The sequence below is a fragment of the Zootoca vivipara genome, chromosome 2 (assembly GCF_963506605.1).
Source record: "Zootoca vivipara chromosome 2, rZooViv1.1, whole genome shotgun sequence".
In the NCBI taxonomy this organism is placed as follows: Eukaryota; Metazoa; Chordata; class Lepidosauria; order Squamata; family Lacertidae; genus Zootoca; species Zootoca vivipara.
In genome coordinates this window covers 58,921,292-58,934,611 of record NC_083277.1, presented here as the reverse complement: position 1 = coordinate 58,934,611, position 13,320 = coordinate 58,921,292, and the positions used below count along the sequence as shown (strand labels likewise).

At 42.0% G+C, this 13,320-nt stretch overlaps 1 protein-coding gene across 8 annotated transcripts in view; it reads right to left on the bottom strand.

The window, feature by feature from the left end:
- EBF1 (EBF transcription factor 1) overlaps positions 1-13,320 on the bottom strand; it is a 374,130-nt gene that overhangs the window by 335,340 nt on the left and 25,470 nt on the right. For all 8 annotated transcript variants that reach the window (XM_035105765.2, XM_035105769.2, XM_035105766.2 and 5 more), the window contains exon 6: positions 7,732-7,800. In XM_035105765.2, the coding sequence (XP_034961656.1) occupies positions 7,732-7,800 (69 nt within the window). The remainder of the gene's footprint in view (positions 1-7,731; positions 7,801-13,320) is intronic.

Genomic DNA, 13,320 nt, shown 5'->3' with positions numbered 1-13,320 from the left:
ACCTGAATTCAAATTCTCACACAGCCACAAAGCTCCTTAGATGACCAATCACTTTCTTAACATAGCCTTACTCACAGGGCCATTGTGTGCTTAAAATAGAGGGGAATGCATACGTTTCACTACATACTATGGTGCTTTCCACATATAGGTTGCACAATGAACTGGAGCAATGGCCAATAACTCCAAAATGACATGTTCAGGAAGGCGATCGTTATTCCAGTTGCAGCTGTTCCAGATGGAATAGCAGGATCAACACAGGAGCAGAGTCACTCTTTAAGGAGGTATTTCCTGTTGGATTTCAGTTTGCTGGCTGCACAAGGTGGTGTGTCCTTGACTTTTCCAAGCAAAGCTCAGGCCTAAGCCCAACAGAAAGATCAGGTACAATCCAAGCAAGGTTAAGTGCTTTGGAGTCTCCTTAAATTCAATGAGAGAGAGAGATTGAAGCACATGCTTGATTCTCCCACTGAAACCAATGAAACTCAAAAGTGCCGAATGTTCCCCAGATTGGCTACCTTAATGACAGAGCAACTCACACATAATGGCCATGCACACATAGAACTTATGAACCTGCACACTGCCCCATTCACTTCAGATCTCTGTGTGCATGTTCAAAGGGATACATGGGCAGAATTTTATCACTTTTGCAGTAAATGAGGCAGCCCTTGCAGGAAGAGACATTTCAAGCACACCTCTGTCCTTGCAAGAAATTGTTGAACTGAGATCTTTGTTCACAGTACACTTCATGCTGGTTAATTAACGCGTCTAAAAATCTTACACCAGACTTCCTGTTCATCGTTATGTGAACTACCAAGACTACATCAAGCCACATCTGAGCTTTGTGTATTTGGATCCTCCCATCACACACACACACACACACACACACACACACACACACACTCATACACCTTCCTCTGCCCACACTGGTGCCATCCTGGTTATGGCATGAGCATAAGTGTGTTAAGGTATTTAACCCATATGCAAGTGTATGAACAGAAGATGGATTCATCTGACCATTATCAGCTGCAGAAAAGGCTTGGGTGGACCTACAGGGGAGGTTCAAGTCACATCAGCTAGTAATGTGCAGGCAGTGCCAAATAAAAAAATAAAAAAAATGAATCCATGCTAAACTCAACCTACAATATCATATGCACACAATGGATAGCATCTGGAAGCCATCATGGAACAAGCTTTTCCTCTTCTGTGCAACTTGTGTGAATCAATGCTAAGAAGAAACTATTTTCAGACTCTTAGCACTGCATCAGCAAGATAGATAGACAGATAGTTACAGGCAAAACTGGACTGCTTTGCTGAGGAATTCAGAGCTCTAGAGGCAGTGGTCACACAACAGCTCTCTCACAAAGGAGCAGCTTGCTGGCTACTCTCCCACAGAGCAATCTGGGAAAATATCCCAGTACAGAGTGTTATGGGCATAGAGAGCAGATGTTTTCCACTGGAATCCAGTGTACACTGGGAACATACAAACACCATCTGAAATTGCCTGGCTTAAGGGAATTTGCTTGATCACATACCTAGAGTTACTATCTTTAAAAATGGCCCTATTCATTATGGATAAATTGGGTATAGGCCTAACCCCACCCCTCAAAAACAAAACAAAACAAACTCTCTCTAGCATGGCTAATATAAACAGTAGCCAGGTAACAACTCTGCATCAGACAACTAACTTGGAGGCAGTGGCTAAGCGCTGTGGCTGCTTTCAGATATCAGAATTAATACTGAGTCTCTGCATGATGCAATTGTGTACGCTAGGCACTGGAATAAATTATTTTATTAGTTTAGGGAAATAGTCTCTGATTCTTGGGCATTAGCTCTCAACAGGGATACAGAAAATAGCGGCTATGGTTGGAGACAGATAGTCATTTATAAGAGAGCTGGAGGGGCAGCCAATATACATATGTTTCTTTTGTCCTGCAATCATCTTCCATCAAACAAATTTTGCAGGTTTTTGAAACGTCTTAAAAACCTGAAAAACCTTATTTGCCAGAGGTCGTGATTCACTGTTAGTAATGACACCCTTGTGTGATATCACTTTTGACTCTTGGCAGGGAAGAGGGAATCATCTCTCCCCAGTCATTATTGAGAATTGGAGATTAATAACCAATAATAACTGGAATGCATACAAGCTCAAACAACCATTATTTAATGGGATCAAGGGCACTAGGTATGAGTGTTTATACTGGAGTGATTTTGCCATATACAATGGAAGTAGACATTCTGAAAAAGTGTGCATGCACACGAAAGCTCATACCTATGACAAACGTAGTTGGTCTCTAAGGTGCTACTGGAAGGATTTTTTTTATTTTTTGTTTCGACTACGTCAGACCTACACGGCTACCTACCTGTAACTACCGTACTACTTTCCATTGCTCAATTGTTTCATCCATGAAGGGAGACGGGGATGAAACTAAATGACAAGCAGAGAAATCTCACTAGAATATGTTTCAACCCTGGGTCAGTTTGGGTGGTTTTTTTAAATGTGTGTGTGGCTTTTTTAAAAAGTTTGAAGCCATGCCAAGACACAGAATCACCTTTCACAAATCAAGAAATAATAAGACTCTTCCTTCCTGTTCTATTGCACCCTATGTGACTTTTTTCATTATCATCTTTTCAGATTCTTACAAAGCAAACCTAATTAGGAAGCTCACTCATTAGTCTTCCAGAAAAATTAGCACAGCTTATGCTAATTACTCCTGTAAAATTTAATAAACTCATTGAAATGGGAATAGTCTAATGAGGTTTTATTTATTGAACTAGAATAGCTATATGGGGGAAAAAGGTTAGAACATGGGAATCTCCACTGTGGCAATAAAAGTACAATTTATTCCATTCCTGCCCAGGAATTTTATAGCAAACCTTTTAAATTCAAATTTGAGTTACCGTTTGAATGTTAAATCTATGTAGAATGTAATAACAGGAAGTGGTTCGTTTTTTATTTTACTGTATTTTTTTGCTACTACTAGGCTGAATGCACACAGTGTCACTTGTAACAGAAATTGTTGCACCCTGAATTGTTTTGCATCGCACTCGCTTCCTCCAAAGACTCGTCCCCTCCACATCTCCATGAAATTGCAGGTGCTTTTAGGAGGATGCATGCACCTCCCGCTTTAAATTTTTTTACCTTAAAATAGATGTTACGTCCTATCTCATTTTGCTATACTTTCTGTACAATGTAAACTGTATCATCCTGCTGTAAAATGAACTAACCAGGACAGGGAACACATGAACGGCCAGTTGGGGGCATGGGGAAAAGCTGTTACCAGCATAGCTTGTGCCAAAGCAACAAATGGCTTTCAAAATGTCATTTATTGGGGATACTGGGCTGCATTCAGTGTAGTGCTCAGGAGATTATTGCATCAGTACAAGCATTTCTGCTTGTGCAAACCAAACAGTATCTCCTCTCTTCCTCCCTTGCACTGTTCTGGAGCAGGTTTGGGGAGGCTATGGGGCACACAGCAGTAGAGGAGGGGGGGAAAGCCCACTAGTGCAATTAATTCATTTAAAGCAGCCCTACGCACGCACGCACGCAGAACACAAACACACTGAGGCCATAACTCAGCAGTACTCTGTGGTAAAAGCAAATGCACTGGTAACTCTGGTAGGGTTGGGAAGGAACAACGTAAACAGTATTCATAGCCTGTGTCTGGCATCCTTGAGCAGCTGACAGGACCCCAGGACCTACTCTTCTCCAACCTTAATTCCCCACCACCTCCTGATGTGCCATTTGGAGCAGTGCCAGGTGACTGTATCAAGCCACCGCTTTAATTTCTCTCAATGCCCCAAACTTTTTGTCACTCTGAGGAATTATGGGGGATTTAAAGGGTAACTAAATCCAGCAACACAGCACTCCTTGAAGTGCTATCACTATAGCCAGGTGATAAGGCGCACCGACAGAGAGGGGGCACATTGCCCAGGTTCCCCACAAGCCTGGAGCCAGCCATACAATACTGGGCTATATGAACCAATGTTATAAAGCAACTTCTTTTGCTCTATAATACAAACTGCCTATGAGAAAAATAGATTGATGCCACAGTATGGAGGGAAGACAGATCTCTAGAGTATAGAAAACTTCCTAAGGTCATTTTGATCGCAATCAAAACATGCTCCTCTAAATACAAAGTCATTTCCCAGTGCATCTACCGAGGCTGTTCCAACACTCTACATTTATGATTAAATGGCTCCAGTTCATTCTGACTATTATAAAGGAATATAAATGATAATTGGAGGCAAAAGAGCATGTTATACAACTCTGTAGGTTCAAAGGTTTTACATGTGTCATATATCCCCACTTTTCATAACACACAAATGTAATCGCTTTTAAGCTGCCTGTATTTACCAGTGTATCTTTGTATTTTCAGATATTCACAATTGTCCAGAATTGTCAATACTCACATGTGGCTACTGTCATTCAACATTTTGCAGACATGCTCAAATATCATTTAGAGTGTATACTGTATGTAAAAATCATAAGTATCCTTCTTGATCAGACATTTGAAAAATCAGATTCTGCAGATATAGCAAAGAGGTAGTAATCCTCATAAGGAAACATGTCTATGATTTAAATGTGATCCTTGCCTACTTAAATGTAACATTTAAGGTGCCCATTCTATTAATACAGGTCAAATACAAGACTGAGCAGTCTGCCATCAGAGAACATCTTTGCAAACCCTCTCCCTCTCCCCAAATGTGTCCTGTGAAGGTTCACTTGCAAATAAAAAAATAGCTAAATATGGTTTTGCATATCAATTGGCATAATAGCTTACAATTTTATGCACGCCAGAGTGACAGCAGAGTGCAACTCAACATATGTTCCAGCTCGTGACGGCTTTTTAATGTTAAAACAATTTGTAAAGTACTCTGTTTAAAACACAGGCTTCATATAGATTGTTTTATGCTTTTCTAAGCCAAGGGGAAAATAATATGCATAGGGTAAATGTCACTAGTAACATCACCAGAGCCACTAGCTGTACAAAGCGCATACTTTATTTTGCCTAAATTGTTTGAACTAGCCCTGGCCAAGAAAAAGGTTTTAAGTACCCTACTGGGACAGATGCTAAGCGGCAACAATAGAAGCCACACTAATGCGATCCAGGTAACTCAATCCTGTTTCAAAAACACAGGGAAGGCTAATTACAGCACAGCTGAGTCAAATTTCTTATGCCACTGCAACCCAAAGGAGCGGGTCAAAATCAGATGTTATTCAAACCACAGTCATATCAACCTTCCATATCAAAGTCACCACTTAAAACCGAGGGAAGAATTTTAAAAGATTAACCAGTTCACACTCAAAATGTGTGGTGAGGCAAAGTTTAATAGAGCCCAGTTCCACAAACCAAATTCCAGCTTTCCTCAGCACAAAATTCTGCAATGCTGGTGAAGTACCGTATGACCCAAGTTGTCCAAAACTACTAAGAAGAAGAACAATATGCAGAAGAGGGTGCCTGGATCAGATGACTGATTTCAGCTTAATAAGTCAAGATATGAACAGCTTTTGCCTATCCACACAAGCAAAACAGCAAACCTAATTAACCATAGTTTGCCAATCGTTCAGTTCCAAGAAACCATGGCTTTGAAACATGCCAGGATATGAAACCACAGTTTGAAGTCGGTTTAGCACCCCTCACTTGCTCCAAAGCTTATAACCATTTTTTCCTCAGCTTGGACAAAATGAGAAGCTGTGGTTAATTATAGATTTTGCAATTTGACTTATTGCAATATTGTCAGAGGGCCTGGTATGGCTACTCTAGAGTAACGACTCCAGCATGGTCTTTTAAGGTTTTTATTAAGTGCTGATTATTTACAGTGTTCAGAGCAGTAAAAATGCATTCTTAAGGTGAGGTGTCTGAACTCCCGAATGGCGATTGGCGCATTTTCTTCCAGCACCACAGCTTTGGCAGACCCAACCTCTTCCCCCTACGTTTGCGTCGCAATTCGGGAGTTGGGAGAATTGGCCTCCCCCCTGTGCGTCCTACTTCCTGTCCCACCTGCGGCCTGGGCTCCACAACCTTGCCTGAGCCTCGGACACCACTTCCTGACTCTCCGCTGGAGGCAGAGCTCTCCTTACTCTCTCCCGCGCTTGGGGATGGGCTGGAACTTAAGATGGGAGGGACTTCCCTGTATCCCTCGTCCCTCACAAATATGAAGGAAGGAACACAGGGTCTTCATGCATGGGCAAAATGCTTGTTCGACTCTTGGCTTACTAAGCTGAAATATGCTTCTCCAAAATGCAGTCAATGCAAATGGTTTTATTCCTAAGAAGAACCACAGCCAGCACATCTATATGTAGGTAGAACCACACACATTTCACGTTCAGTATTTATCTCGTTGTTGAGAACCATGTAGGAGACATATAAATTTTCCATGCAACTGCAAGTGCCATCTTTAATACCCCATCAGACTATAATACACCTTGAATACACAACAGACACATTAATTAATTACTTTTGTGCTCTCCTGTGTTCACCTAACGCTCTTCAGCAATGCAAGTATGCAGTATAAATTCACTGCTACTGTAAACTAACTCAGGAATAATGTGCAAAGACATTTGCCATGAAAGCATAACTTCTTGTTTCAAAAGCCATACCAAAGACATAAAACTACATAAATACGATGGCTTATCAATCATGTCTTTCCAGTCACTGCGTAACAGAATGCCACCTTGCTCCGACGTCACACGGCACTTTCTGAACAATCTAACAAAGAGGATGAATTGAACGTTGCGAACATTAACTCAGGCAGCAAAGCAAGAGGAAGAGTTCCATACCACAATGATATAGTACTCCTTCTCTTAACTGATAATGGACAGTATCAGCCTTGCGTGGTCACTTAATTCTCACAAAGTAATGCGACATCGTAACAGTTTATCATATGTTTCTGTATGACGAGCTTCAATAATTAAAATGTAAAAGTGACTCTTTGGCTACAGCGTTGCCTAATTTGCAAGTCTGCCGAGTACAAATTGCACAGAACAACTCCAGTGAATTTATTGTTCTACAGTGATTTATTCGGTCATGTCAGATTAGTAATTTGGATCGGTTTAGAAACCGTAATAATTAAGACAGGCAAAATGAATTAATCAACTGACAATACAATCAAAATTGCACTCAAACCAAAGAAAACAAGCTGGAATCTGGGGGGGGGGGTGTTGAGAAAGGGGGGGCAGAGGAATCTTTAGTTTTCAGATATCTTAATGCATAAATAAAATGAAACAAACCTTACAATTTAGATGGATTGCATCCAAGGGAACTACTGTAGCTAAAAAGTGATAATGATTCAAACATTTTTCAAAGTAAAAAGTTAAATATTTATAAGCACCCAACCACATTTCATAAATCACAAACTATTATTATTTTATATTCCCGAAGCTTCCCAGGCACAGCATGCGAATTGAGGCGCAGAAATTTGCAGAGAAAAATGTCCCCCTCTAGGAGCATGAATCAGAGACTAGCACCAGAACGCTCCACAGAGCCTCCACTCACAGTTACATTCCATATGGCCTTGCCACAAAAATCAAAACCTTATAGCATCACTAATTCCCTATGAACGACAAAATTACGCCCACGGACGCACATCACTCTTTGCCCATTAGCAACACAAGGCAGGTGTTTCATTATAATGAGGAGTCGTTGTCCCCCCCACCCCACGAAAAGAAAGCCAACTACCATACACACCACATATAGCTCAAATAAATTCAAGGAAAAGGATAGCAGCCCTTACCTGTCAATTATCACTGGATCTGAAGGAGTCTCATTTCTGTTGCCACAGCTTTTCTTGTCACAACAGCGGCTACGGAGCAAAAAGGGAGAGGATTTAGTGCAGCCATTACACTCTCAAAATCATAATTACAAATACAGGAGGGTTCACATTGCCGGCTAGAGTTACTGTTCTGTCCCTGTCTGGAAATCAGTTGAATATAGAAGGTCACATATGGGTTAATGACTAGGTCTAACATCTTGTACAGCTGGCAAGCAACAACAATTAATCAATAAAAAGGGGGAAAGAGGGTTATCCCACTTTTTAGGGATAATAATGCAAGATTTCTTGAGATAAGGATTATGACCTTCTCCAGCCACATTGCAATGGTTCCAGATGTCCCATAGATAAGTTTAAAAAGAGCGCAGGCAGAAAACTCCTATGGAGAACAGATTCTTTGAAGGTACTCGTTCTGTAGACTGTTAGAATCCTGAATCTCCCAGCTTCCCATTTAAAAACAACATTTCTAGACCTAATTGTTTTGCAGCTGTTTGTTAAAGTGATGGCAAGGATTGGGAACGCTTGGAATCCAGAAAGCAAAAGAAATTCGTAATGTTTTCCATGTTGCATTATTTAAGACCATTCTCACCACATTTCGCCTGTTTGGAATAAATACAAAAACGCTACATGACCATGAAATTTGCATTTACACCTTATTAGCAGGTAATACACAAGTGTGATCATGATCTATTTCCACTTTGACACTTGGTGCTGGAAAATGTACCAACATCTCAAATAACCACCTCTTAACAGTGAGATGCATTTTCATATTTCTTGTTTGGCTCTCACGATTCAATGCACAGGACTGCAGTGCAGATCTCTTCAAAAATAGTGATCGCCATTCATAGACCCTAAGCCAAATCTGTCTCTGAAGCCAATTCTGCCTGGCCGCCTTTGGCTACCATACTTCTCTGGCAAAACTAATTGCCAACAAGAAATGTATCGCTCTTTACATTTAAAATCCTATGGTACAGTTCAAAGTAAGGGCACCACCTTGCTGAAGATAAGCATAACTTGTTCTGGTCAGTGCCTGGATGGGTGACAATTGGGAAGCCATATGTACACTGCCTTGGAGTCCATGACAGAAGAAACAGGGGCATAAATGTAAGAAACTGAAAACAAAACAAATAACAAAAGCAGGAGCAGGAGCAGGTCGGTGGCCATGCTGGCTGGGGCTAGTGGGGGTTTCGAGTCCAGTAACACCTGGATGGCCACAGGTGTCAGGAGCTGGAGTCACGTCAGCAAGAAAACACCTGGTGTCAGTGAACTGTTTATTCAAAGGAACCATGTGGGTAGCTAGGGGGGGGGGCTCAGCTGCCACCCCTAGAGCAAGTAAAACAATAGAAATACTTAACTAACTGACCAATCACGTTGGTTCTGCCCTAACAAAAGTCCTGACGAACCCCCAAACAAAAATCCTGGCTACGCCCATGAAAGGAACCAAAACAGTGCAGGCCTAGTGATAACAGCAACCCTTCCCAAATAAGTCTTGCTTCCGACACCTCCTATTCCCAATCTGCTCCCTTTTTCTCCCTCTGAGCACCCATTGTCATCCCACCACCACTCCCCCTGGCTCTGAGCCCTCTTCCCTGGGGGTTCCCTTGGGGATTTACCAGCTGGTGCCTCCCACCACTAGGGTTGCCATAAGACAAACTGCTGCCCTCTGGAATTCCCCCCCCCCATATGTCACTTCTGCCTTTGAAATCCTGGTAATGCCTGGGAAATCCTGGACGTATGGCAGAGCTACCCACCACTGCTCTGCATCCAGTCAGTCCATGACAACAAGTTAAGTCTTTATTGTATTGTTTTTCTTATGTGTTTAAAATGAATAAAGATGATTTTTTTAAAAAACAAGCTAAGTCTTCCCCGGTATAACTAATTCTTTCATGCATTATTGCCCACATATCCTCCTAGAGTTGTGAAGTATTTTTTTAAAAGGTTGTCATAATACATGATCTTAAATATTCTACTTCCACTGCAATTTAGGCTAAAATATCACACACACTTTCCTGGGAGTAAGACCCACTGAGCTCAGTGGGACTTGCTTCTGCGTAGATTAGGTGAGTGTGTGTGTGTGTGTGTGTGTGTGTGTGTGTGTGTGTGTGTGCCAAAATGTCCGGAATTTTGCAAACAGAACCAGACAGTGTATGTGCAAGTATCACTCTTTACTTTTTCTGATCTCTATGGACATGCCCAGTGCTGGGGGGTCACAGGGGTACCCATACCCCTAAACATTTTGTGAATCTAAGTTTGGCCTCATTGAGGGGCAGTATTTCAATATGAGTAGGAAAATGAGAGTATCCCTAAACACTTTTTTCGTTAAAACAAAACAAAACAAAATACTGGCCCTGCCTGCTCTCTGTACAAATACTTGCTTTGCAAACAAAGCCAGGAAGTGTGCATGCGAGGATCACTCTTAATCTTTTCCTATCTCTATGGTGCACCTGCATGGTTGATATTGGGATTGGGCAGATGAACTGGCTGCCTAGACCTTTCCAAGTGGTTGACCATGCCAGTGCCCAGTAAGCTGCCCATTAGCAAGTGGGAATGCCTGGGGTGGTGGGAGATTTGGCTATAGACACTATCATTGTCCTCATCCCCATGTTTAATAAGTTTGTAGTGTCTGTGATTACTGAAAGGGGAATCATGGAAGGCAAACAAAGCCATATGCCCTCAACTTCTAAAGTTAGAGAGAGATGCATCCTTCTGTATCTTCCTCTGGGTCCTTGTGCATGCCTAAATACACAAATATAAGACTCGGTGCATTCAGACTTCCCTCCTCCCAAAAGAAATGTGTCCTAATTCTCAAGCCGATTTATGATCTGGGTGCTTCACGACAACAACCGTCTTGTGAAGGCCCCCCCCCTCACCCTCGCAAAATCACACACTACTTCCTAGCACATACACAAAGCTGGACCAATCATACAGCAGGGTGAAGCAACCTGTTTTAAGTGGCACCTTCAGGGTGGATCAAGGAAGGGGTAAATTGCTACCTGAATGACAGGATCGTAGTAGGGTAAAGCAGGGGTGTTTGGACTCGGAGCAAAAGGGACGCAAGGTGGCGCTGTGGGTCAAACCACAGAGCCTAGGGCTTGCCAATCAGAAGGTCGGTGGTTCGAATCCCCGCAATGGGTTGAGCTCCCGATGCTCAGTCCTAGCTCCTGCCAACCTAGCAGTTCGAAACCACGTCAAAGTGCAAGTAGATAAATAGGTACCGCTACAGCGGGAAGGTAAACAGCGTTTCCGTGCACTACTCTGGTTTGCCAGAAGCGACTTAGTCATGCTGGCCACATGACCTGGAAGCTCCCTCGAGCAGTAAAGCGAGATGAGCACCGCAACCCCAGAGTCATCCGCGACTGCACCTAATGGTCAGGGGTCCCTTTACCTTTACTTTTATAGGGAGCAAAATGTCTTGGGGCAGCATTCCTCATGTGTTACTCACATGACATGGCTGTTGTGACAGGGCTGCCCTGTGCCCTGTGTGTGTATGGGGGGGAAGTACTGAACAGAAGCAGTTGGGATCAGATACTGATATGATGAAGGAAATTTACATGCAAGCAGTATATGCTGTTGGCTTCTTGGCCTCTCATAAAAAATGCTAAAGGGAAGGCCAGGGTTCAGGAAGGCTGGGAAGTGAAGGGTAAAGAGGATCAGCAATATTCAATGTGAGACTTGAATCTTGTCAGAATTGAGCTCCTCGCTAAAAGCTCACCCTATACCAACTGTGTGTGAAGATAGACTACTTTTCCCCAGTAGAGTTCTTGGAAGTGTTGTGCCATATAAATAGCTCTCCAGGGAGAGTGACAAAGGTTTGCTTGTGCTGTACAACAATATAGCGAATAATGTATGGTGACCCACCAAGATTGGCAATAAAATGATAAACAGCACTAAGCATAACAGAAGCGCCTTTTACAAAATCAGACTGTTTAAGTAGTTTTACGAAAATAAAAATGGAAAAGAACACACAACTCTTTTCACAGGGCAGAAAGCTCACAGCAGCTATAAAGTGCTTCAAACTTTTTTACTTTTTCACAGATGAATGGATTTCCACACCTGTGGGGAATTGGCATTGTTTTGGTTGAGCCAAATATAATGAGAACTGTTGATTAGTTCTCTGCTCCGTAAAAAAAATAACTTTTAAGACATATCGGCATCTGAGGACTATCAATTTTCACACCACCCTGTCATACTTCCCCACACCCCCATACTCATGTACTGCTAGAAACATTTTTCATATCTTTAAAAAAAAAACCTGAAATAGCACTCCCTTCCAAAGAAGGAGTACTAATTAAAGATGTGACCTCACCTCCTCTCCAAGATGAGTGCAAGATTAAAAAGTGATTGACATAAAATAGTTTTAAATGACTGTTGAAAACTAAGGGCCCCACCCAGACTACTGAGGAATTAGTAAGCGATAACGGGATAGGCGGAATGCACACATTAAAATAGTTAGCAATAGAGGGAGAGCACACGGGGACCCACAATGAGTCATACATCTGAAAAGAACTGCACAGTGGTACCTCTACTTACGAATTTAATGCGTTCCGAACGCACATTCATAAGTCGAAAAAAATTGTAATTCGAATCCCATAGGAATGCATTGGGAGAAAAAAATTCGTAAGTCGAAGCAACCCTATCTAAAAATTCGTAAGTAGAAAAAATCCTATCTAAACCGCATCCAAGATGGCAGACGGAGCTCCATTCGTAAGTAGAAACATTCGTAAATAGAGGTACCACTGCATTTTTAATTGCTTGAGTGATAAGCACGCTCATTCCTCTTGTTGATGCCTCATCCCAAACCCATGCCTAGAAACCTGGGGTCTCCTTGGAGCAGTTGAACCCCTCAGAACCGAGTTCCACTTTATTGCCTGAATTTATATGTAGGGACATAAACAGAACAAATAAGGTCATAATGAAGGCACAGTTAAGCACTTTTAAATCTTAATCTTTCTTTTTAAGCATGTGTTTCTCTCTCCCTTTGAAATCAGTAGGACTTTAAAAGTGTTTAGTTCTGGCTGCATCATGATCGTTATATATATTTCTTATTGATTTTCATAAACATAACTTTTGTGAGATTGAGCTTTAAACAAAGAGTACTTCTCCTACATTAAAACTGGGCTGTTGTTTTTTTAAAAAACAACATATGGACCATGCCAGTAAATATACGACTCAAAGCAAATTCATTTTGATGATTCAGAGTTGTTGTTGTTGTGGTGGTGGTGGTGGTGGTGGTTGTTTTAAGAAAGCTAGAGCTGCAGACCAAACTTGGTTTTGCATGAAATGTCTGTGACTGGATCGCTGGATGTTTTCCCACCTCTTTAAAAGCAGCAATGAGAGGGTCTAATTTGGGCTGGAGCTGTAGTGCAGTGAGACACAGGGCTGATCCAAATCACACATGCCTGAAACTAATGTCAGCTACATGGGCACCTGTCCACAGCTTCAGGAGGGCTATTTCAATCAGGGTCATGGTACACTACAACCCTGGTCTCATTAAAGCAGGGGTGAGGAACCTGGTGCCCTCCAGGTTGTGGCTGGACCACAACTCCCATATTG